General features: G+C 39.9%; 1 protein-coding gene across 1 annotated transcript in view; it reads right to left on the bottom strand.

Moving 5' to 3' along the window:
- Positions 1-5,428, bottom strand: part of LOC138036262 (uncharacterized) — an 18,683-nt gene extending 13,255 nt beyond the window's left edge. Inside the window, exon 1 of the mRNA XM_068882604.1 lies at positions 4,650-5,428. Coding sequence (XP_068738705.1) covers positions 4,650-5,279 — 630 coding nt within the window. The 5' untranslated portion in view covers positions 5,280-5,428. The remainder of the gene's footprint in view (positions 1-4,649) is intronic.
- Between the last annotated feature and the right edge of the window lie 4,572 nt (positions 5,429-10,000).

Here is a 10,000-nt window from a genome sequence, read left to right as displayed (position 1 = left end):
AGAATAGTGGTACCAAAGAAACTTAGAGGAAGAGTGATTGAATTAGGCCATGAAGGACATCAAGGACTGGTGAAAATGAAACAGCGACTACGAACAAAGGTCTGGTGGCCAGGCATTGATAAGGACGCTGAGAATTTTTGCAAGACATGTCATGGTTGCCAAGTTGTGGGCGGACTATGTAATCCTGAACCTCTTCATATGACTGAATTGCCTCAAGGGCCCTGGCAGGATATCGCGATTGATTTCATGGGCCCACTACCATCAGGGGACTATGTCTTCGCGGTGACCGACTACTACAGTAGATATGTAGAAATTAGTATTTCAAAGAGAAACACAGCAGAGGTGGCCATCAACAGCCTAAAGAAGATGTTTGCAACTCATGGATTGCCATACACAGTGACGAGTGACAATGGTCCCCATTTTGTGGCAGAAGCCTTTTAAACGTTCTTAAAGGACAATGAAATTAAGCACAGGAAGACCTCCCCGCTGTGGTCCCAAGCGAACGGAGAGATTGAACGTCAGAACAGGTCACTTCTTAAAAGAATGCAGATCGCACAAGTGGAAGGAAAGGACTGGAAAGAGGCCGTACAGACGTATTTAGTTGCCTATCGAAATACTCCCCATCCAAGTACAGGAGTGTGCCCATCAGAGTTGTTGTTCGGAAGGACATTGCGCACAAAGCTTCCAGGTTTGAGGCAGGCTGCAAAACTAGATGAAGAAGTAAGGGATCGAGACCAAGAAAAGAAAATAAAAATGAAGGAATACTCTGACAGAACGCGTAAGGCTGAAGAAAGCAATCTGATGGCTGGAGACAAAGTCCGGTTAAAGCAACCTCGAGCAAACAAGTCGACCACCCAGCTCAAGAGCCAGCCATAAGAGCTAATTGCCAAGTGCGGTAACAGTGTTGTGGTCAAGTCGCCTGAGGGGGCCCAGTATAAAAGAAATACCACTCATGTGAAGTTGTACCACGAAAGAGAGAAACCAGAGGGTCCGGAGAAATCAGCATCTCAAGAGGTGGATGTTGGAGATGTTGAAGGATGAAATCAAGCAGAGCGAAGCCACACCTGTGAAGTCACCACGACCAGTGCGGACAAGACATGCACCAAAAAGATTTGAGGACTTTGTTATAGAATGAACATTTATTATTGAACAATAACTTAAGCGTGATCATCGGATGTCAGGATGACTCTTTAAGTGTTGTTTAAGTTCACAATGTTATATTTGTCTTCTTGTTTTATGAAGAAGGAAAGGGATGTAGGATGTTTCGTGTAAGTCTACATGAAGAGCGCAGATGTATATTTCATGCTGTCCTACATGATGTAGGGGCGCGTAAAAGCGGGCAGGCCATGTTGGATTATTAAATATGTTTTGTTGTGGTTTAATCCGTGTCCATCGAGTCGTATCTTCTTCGGGGATTCTTCATCCTGGATTACGTTAAGGATGGTGCAGTGGCGAGAGCACTCGCCTCCCACCAATGTGGCCTGGGTTTCGATTCCCAGACTTGGTGTCAAATGTCGGTTGAGTTTGTTGGTTCTCTGCTCAGCACCGAGAGGTTTTACCCCAGATACTCTGGTTTTCCTGTCTCCTCAAAAACCAACATTTGACTTGATTTGCGTCAATTGTTGATTTTAGTTTACAGTTTTCCCCATCGGTGCTACAGCGCTGCCCGGGGGGGGGTGGGGGAGGAGACTCTCATATCAAACAGACGGGGATGCTCGTCGTCTCTCTTAGGGGTGTAAATTTTGGATTTTGGTCTCGCTTAGGATTTTCCGGGCAAAGCGCCAATATTTTAAGCCGCCAAGGTCTCGTTTAGGGTTCCACGAAGAAACACAGAATTACGCGAAGAGAAACAGAAGTCAAATTTTCTTTTTAACTTGTTTTTAGGGGTCAAAATTTGCTTAAGACACGCCCAGATTGGTCTCCTTTAGGGGTCACAAAAAGCTTGAGCCACGCCCAGATGGTCTCCTTTAGGGGTTAAATTCAAAATTTCCCCGTCTGTTCCATATGGGTGTCCCCCCCCCCCCCCCCCCCGGGCAGCGCTGGAACGACTAGACAGTTAAATAAAGTTCCTTTCCCTATCTTTCTGCCTTCACTTTCTACCTAGTGTTTTCTTTACCTACGGAGAATTGCTACGGACGAAACTAAAATCTCGGGTTGTGTTAATCGTGACAGACTGCTCAGGAGTCAAAATAAAGCTGGTTACACACGAGCAAGTTTTCATTGACAAATTCTGACTTGGTAAATTTTATTTGCTGGTGTGTAAAGAAGAACATGTCAATTTTTCCTCCACAAGTGCACTTGTTCAAAAGCTAGCATGCTCAATTTTGAACAAGTGCACTTGTCAAGGAAAACATTGACCCTTCTCAGAACTTGCTCGTCTGTACGGGTCGACAAGGAAAACTTGCCAAGAAAATTGAGAAATTGCGGGCGCACAGCGGTCTTGTTCTTGTGATGACGCACCGCAATGGCGCCCTGTGGTTTCGGTTTGTTTTTTTTTTGTCGTCCGCTGTGTAATTGTTTTGCCGGCTACAGTGAAAACTTGTCAAAGAAAACTTGTCAAAGAAAACTTGTTAATTCGTTCACACCAGCAACTAAGACTTATAAAGGCAAAACTCGTCAAAGAAAATTTGTCGTTCATACAAATGAGCATATGAACATTGTCAGTGACACTTTTCAAGGAAAACTTGCTCGTGTGTAACCACAGGTAACCCAGGTTCACTGTGTGCGTCACGTAGGTATTAAAATATAGAGAACACATGAGGCGAAGTTTAGGTCTGAAAATATGCTAGAAAATGGTAATAAAAATCGATAAAACTTACCATGTGGTGAGCTGTTGTTGTCTTTAATACGTACACGAAGTTTCGGGGAAAATGGTCCCCGTTCACCTTCCTTCATAATATAGTGACAAGGTAGGAGACGGAAGCCAGCGTCGGGACTCCGATCGACCCAAAACAAGCACGATTTTTTCCGCGAAAATCAAATCCAGTCGCTAAATAAACACGCCAGGTTCGTGGAATAGGAATTTCTCTAAACCATGAATCCACTAAAGCATCTCCAGGTAGCAACGCGGAGCCACCAGACTCCGTAAAACTTGTAAGTTAACCTGCTAAAATGGCGGCCAGAAAGCGTGGTACTCACGAAGTGCCCAATTCAAAATGGCACTGAACTCTGGACGCCTGGTGATGAGTATAATAAGTCTCCCACGAGGGAGGGGAGACCCAAAAAATTGCCCAGTGAGTTTTGTTTTTAGGAATTTGGGACTCCCCTCCCTCCAGAACTTATTATACTCGTCACCAGGCGTCCAGAGTTCAGTGCCATTTTTCCTATTCCACGAACCTGGCGTGTTTATTTAGCGACTGGATTTGATTTTCGCGGAAAAAATCGTGCTTGTTTTGGGTCGATCGGAGTCCCGACGCTGGCTTCCGTCTCCTACCTTGTCACTATATTATGAAGGAAGGTGAACGGGGACCATTTTCCCCGAAACTTCGTGTACGTATTAAGGACAACAACAGCTCACCACATGGTAAGTTTTATCGATTTTTATTTCCATTTCCTAGCAAATTTTCAGACCTAAACTTCGCCTCACATGTTCTCCATATTTTAATACCTACGTGACGCACACAGTGAGCCTGGGTTACCTGTGGTGTAACGGGCTTAAGCGTGAGTTCCTCTGCCACGTGACAGCCAAATGTCCAAATGTCCACACATTGCACTCCAGTAGAGAGTTTAACTCCAGCTTTTCCAGAAAAAAAATTGATGGTTGATAAGCTTTGAGAATCACAGTGATATCCGCCTTTTCCAAAAAATTATCGAACGAGCTATAACGTTAACAGAACCAAGGAGAGCCGCCGATAAAAAGAGACATTTATCTTATATGAAAGCTTATTACGACATTTGCAAATTGCTTCTCGTTAAAAAAATAACTGTCGGAAATCTTTCGTTTTTGGACTGTCAAATACATTCTAGACACTCTTAGCATTTCGAAAACTAATTAATTTGGTTATTTATTTTTCGTCAAGATCCGCAAAATTATAGCAGAACTTTAAGTGGTGGGACTGGGCGCAGATTTTTCAAACTTCTTCAAGCTGCCGTGAATGTTTATTATTTAGCCGACCTTTAATTAAAATGTGGAGATTAACAATCATTCGACTTGCTCGGCAAGATGTTGGGAAGATTTCTAGTGTTGCCTAATGAATCATTTGCGGCTTATTTGTTTTTCAATGGTAAATTTTAATCATGTGAAAATATCTTCCTTTATTTTCCCTTTATTTTGGTTGTCACCTATTTATCGTCTTGACAGAACACTACAAAAAAAAAATCGATTTTGGCGATTTTTCTGTCAACCCTTGAATAAATTGAAATGGAAGGTCCACTCATGTAGACAACACTTTTCTGACCAAAAGTGTTGCTTATCATCCATTTAAGCAGCTGAAAAAAGCATATTTTGTCACATTTTTTCCTTAAAAGTTTAGTTCAATTAATTTCATTGCTCCACCTCTTAACCATTCTTTTTTTGTTTCTTTCTATTTTCATTTTTCTTCATTTGTCTGCTGTTGTTGTGATTATGTGGCAACTGTCCGCCGCTTGCATTTCCTTAAACAATGCATCTCTTGAACGATGTACTACAATTAAGAAAAGGCAACACTTACCAATAGCCAGACCAGAATTCCAAATATTAAGTTCAAAAGAACGGCTAATACAAGGACAGTCCAGTACTCGCTTAGTTCTCTCAAAACATTCGATTTTGCTTCTTCCTCCAGCTTTCTTCCATTCTTGATGACAGCTATTCCGGGAGATTGAATTAATCTTAGGGAACGCTGCCTGATGTATGGATTGGCTTCAACTTGTGAAGGAACTATAGGAAGGACGATATCAAAATCTTTATACATGCATTCAGTTAGATCAGAAAAACTCGACGCTTCGTACTTGTACTTCAACCACGAACTGTTTTTGGTTTGATCGCAACACACAGAAATGATCTTGTTGATTGCGTCGTCCAATATCCCTGTCATCTGACCGCTTTTGGTATCGTTCATGATATACGGCGGGCTAGGACGCCAACAGACGGAAAGCTGGCTAAAATTACAGAGGTTGAACCTTCCCTTTCGAGATGTAACCTCAGCCCGACTAGGCGGAGTGGAATTTGTGGTCTTGTTACCTCCAGTGCTTTCATTCAAGGGTCCTGGTAAGGACTGTGCGTTGACGGCTTGAAATCGAAAACATAACATCACCAAATATGCGCTATGAAGCGTTCTTCCCATTGCCTGCTTTCCCAACATTTTCTCAGCCTATCCATGCAGCGAAGTATTTTTCTAAGCTTCCTGCTTCAATCTCTTTTCAAAGTTGCTTAACATAAAACGACTCTCCTTTAAGACTGTTAAGAGACCAGAATGTAAATTATTATCGCACTCAATTTGGATTGGTTCAATTGTTTTGACTCTTTTGTAGTTAATATTGCAAGCAATTCTGACTGGCTTAGCAGCTGTTAAGGTTTTCCGTTTGGGTTATTATATTTTGTATGCATTAAGCTAAGAATGTCCTGAAAACTTTGTGTCTTTTACATAATACATAAAAATAAATTTTTAAACAGAAGTCATCTCTTCTTTTAACCTTTCAAAGAATTTCCTCTATTTATAAAGGGTTTATTACTCTTTTACGTACATGAGATGTGCATGTCCCGCACTGCTGTAAGCCTTCCTGTCAAGGCGGCGGGAGTCTTGAGCAACTTGATTTTCTTTAGCCAATTTTTACATGGCTTTTCATGGAGTTTGTGGAAAATTGTTGTTGTTCTCTTTTGTTAAAATACTGAGCATCCAAACTCATGTATTTCTTTTACCACTTTAACTGTGGCGATCAGCACAAATTACTGCCCTTAACAGCTGCTTCGCGTACATCGGGGGGCAATCATCAAAAAGGAAATTTTCGTGAAAATGAAGACAATTTAATACCTCGCTGTGAAATTTTCGACAAAATCCATGCCATCATATATTTATTTTTATTCAATGCCGTGGTGCCAACTATTATAATTTGTGAATTACTTTTTGGAGAAGTAAATTGTTACTCTGATTCATCAACCACGTTTGGAAAACACTAGTTGTTCAATATTGCGAATTGTCATATGTCAATTATACAGTCTGCCGGCGGGCGTCGCTAGCTCGGAAATCTCAATAGCTCATCTTCAAATTTAACGATCGATGAATAAGCCCTAAAGAGTTTGATAATCCTTCACAGCAGTTCCCAAGTTTCAACCGGTATGCCCTGAATCTTGGCATAAATTGGTTTTCAAGTCTTTGTAACTCGGCAAGAAACAATTGATTCCGGTTTGTTTCGTTGTAAACTGAGTCAGTATTCCGGTTTTTTTCGATTAATGTCCTGGTTTTATTTTTGATGTTATCATTACCAATGTTGAAAACCATTTGATGTTTTTATTTCTGGCACGTACAGAGATGAGGCCGATTATAGTAAATGTTTCCTTAAAACAGTTCAGAAACTTTGTGTGAAGTTCAGAAGTCACGCACTGTTTCCATAGAGGAGGGAACGTATTCCTTATTCCTTGGCTTTGCGCTTTTAAATAATGAAAAAAAAAACCCTTTGGACCAGTCCTTCGCATACTTCATCATATTGATCTCAAAACTGAAATAACATGATAACACGAGAACTAATTTTAAGCTATTTGCCCTAATGCCGAAAAATAGACAATTACATTTTAGTCAGTCAATAGCCTGTCAAATTGTGGAAAAGGAAATACATTTATCTGTTACAAATAAGAGTAAGTTACTTCATGGTTAACATTCAAGTTAATACCGAAAAGAAAAGGTTTTAAAAGATTTGAACTAGATTTTAAGCAGAAGGCTTAAAAGAAGTCTCCATCTTGATTAAATAATCACACCCCTAGGACCTTGGGATGCGTCAAATCGGGAAACGCACGATCAAGGCAAAGATATATTAGGGAGTTTATTGATCAAAGAATACTGCTACAGCATTGGGAACACTGTTATATCGTGAATACTTGGTTCATTTCATGCTTTGAGAAACAACAACCTGGAATCTTCGCTCTCTTGCAAATCCAATTAAAGTATACTTTGTTCATATTGTAGAACGTGAAGGATATGGAATAATATGCGAGTTGAAAATGACAAATGACGTTTTTGTCAAAGCCGCCTTTGTCTTTCCATTTTTGATCTAATCGAGGCGGCAGTTTCGTGCCTAAAAGCAAAAGATTTTTAATATTAACGCTGGTGATCGCAGCATGAGGTAATCGGATTCTATATCTCAGTTCATTATCTCCTGTCTTTTCACTTATTTCACCTTATCCAAACCTGCCACCGACTTTGCAAATAACCTCTGACTACTCGTTATCAGAGAAACTCCTATAAACACTTATTTGTTCGCAAAAAATATTATTTTTAATCACACCAAGATTGGTTTCGCATTTGGAGCGAAATTCAAAAACAAGACTAAATTAAAATAGCATTTTCCTCAATTCGTCGATGGAAAAGGGACGTCGATTTTAAGTTTTCAAAAATTATGTTATCGCTGGTAGATTACAACGAAAAGCGTTAGCTTTCCATTTGATCACACAGGAAATTATTGTCACGTCAAAAACATAATTTTTTTTCCTAAATTTGGCAGTAGTATGTTTTTACAAGAGTCCGTCATTCATAAGATTTACACAAATTGGCCAAGTACCCATCGGCGTCAGAAAAGTGTACTGTACTTTTGTACCAAGTTTTGGAGGCAAATAGACAATACACCAGACTCGGCTACTCAATGTTGTAACCAATTCAAACCCTTTGAGAATAAAACGTTTTGTTCCAGGTATTTTCATATCATTGAAATGTGAATGCTACAGAATAATGCAAATGCCATACACAAAGAACCTTAACTCCAGATACCAAATTCTCAGTACTCTTGGTTGTTATTAGTTAACTTTTGTTGCTATCGGCCGTGTTTTCACGACAGCCGTTGTCTCGCTCGACATTCCTGAAAGTGGTTTGTTTGCAGACTTCGTTAAGCGACTTTAAAATGATAAGTGTTTTCACGGGTAAAATTAAATGAGGAGAGAGCACGTACCAATGCAAAAGAAAAATAATAAAAATAGCACGCTTGTTGTATTTCCGATGTGAATAACCGCAAGCGACTCCTTATTGGACGAAAGTAATTGCCAACTCCCTTAAGCTACCTTGGTTTGGTGGCTTTCATTTAAAGAGAATTCTATTGAAATTTGAAGACTCGCTTAACTTTAAGCGAGTTGGGAAAGGAAGTGTTTTCACGGAATTTTTCGGTTGTCATAAGCGACCTGAAAAACCGCTCGTGAAAACACGGCTATTGTTTCTTAGCGGGCGCGCGCGCGCGGAGCACCATAGTTAAGAAAATGTGGTAACCATCGATGTGAGAAAATTTGGTTTATAGCCATGACGTCATGAACGTCCGTACGTACGTCCGTCCGCCCCTTCATGTATGCCAATGTGACCAGTACACGTAACCATTCACGGGCTCAAGTTTAGAGCTCATCAAGGAGGCAATACTGACAGGTCTCAAAAACCGCTGATTGGCTAAGGTTGCCTTTCAAGGACGCGTGCGCAAGACGGTAACCACTGACTTATTGTTCACTGGCGAAAAACATGGCTGCCATCGGGTGTTTATCCGATCTCCGTCGATAACAAAAAGACCTTTTTCAGGCCAGTAAAACGGACGAATGTTTTGACTGCATAGTGCGTTTTTATGCCAGCGAGATTCTCTTTTTAGTTGTGGGCCACCGTACTTTTTAGCCAACAGTGCTACGAGGGAAATTCAGTCTTTAACAATTTCAAGGTCAACGCGAGTCCAGGTTGCTGCGACAGTGTTTGAGTGGAAATTTGTTTGTGGAGCTTACCGGCTAATGAAGTACCATCTTGATTTCAATTCATGCGTTTATCTTTTAAAAAGTGGAGCAAAAAATATATCACTAAATTTCCAAATGGTTTCTCTTTCGACTAAATATTTGCACACTGTTTCCGCGGGGGTCCGCATCTAGCAGAAAATGTTAAGATTTTTGCATTTTTCTTCAAAATTAAGTTGTTAAAATGGCCATTCAAGTGGTCCATGGAGGCAAATTTATTAAGACGGAGGAAAAAAAAATGCATGACGTCCCTGAAAAGTTAGAAATGTATTTCAGTCGTTCAAAGATAAATTTTAAAGTGAATTTAGCGCCAATGTCATACATAACATGCCATATAAGCACCTCATATTGGGTACACTAGAAGGAAACCTTTTAGTTGCAATTATATTTTGCTATAGTCATTTCAAGCAAATGCCAATCGTTTGCTTCCCTCCAAATTATAGAAATAAACATAGATTAGGTTAACTCTGAATAGCCAAAACAACAATACCGGTATTCCAAGTTGAAAATTTGATTCAGAAATCCAGCTCACTAGCAGGGGGGATTTTACTGTAACAAAATATTACTACAGCTAATAATACACTTTCAACACATTGTAGTGGGTTAATGTGACAACAAAAATAATTAATCAAGAATTGGTTTTATCTTCCAGCAATAAAACAGCAGGAGGATATAAAATTAGGCATCTTCAAAGTTTAGAAAACTTGTTGAAGGTGATTCAGTGCTATTATCCAAAACAAATTTCATGCTGGCCTACTAAATACTTCCAGTGCAATAGATTATTTAACCTCTCTTTGTGGACTCTGGTTGCAACACAGTGGTTTCAATAATTTAAATCCCCTTCCATTAGATTTAACTTTTCAAAAACTCCATAACTTCATATTTATGTAATACGTGTTCAAAGTCATCGAGCAAAAGCATACAAAGCTACATTTGAAAGGGGCGTAATCCCATGTTGGAGTTTTCTGGAGAAGGCTTTCACAGAAATAACTGCTGTTACCTTTACATATGGAAAAAATATTTCAACATTAGGTGCAATGAATTTTTAGCAACTGCTTTAAAGAATACTAATCATTCCTACCATTTCCAAGGATGAATAAATTAAAGTTGAATGCAGTA

Source organism: Montipora capricornis, unplaced genomic scaffold (assembly GCF_036669925.1).
Source record: "Montipora capricornis isolate CH-2021 unplaced genomic scaffold, ASM3666992v2 scaffold_475, whole genome shotgun sequence".
NCBI lineage: Eukaryota > Metazoa > Cnidaria > Anthozoa > Scleractinia > Acroporidae > Montipora > Montipora capricornis.
The sequence above is the reverse complement of the archived record's forward strand: the minus strand, read 5'-3'. Positions and strand labels throughout refer to the sequence as shown.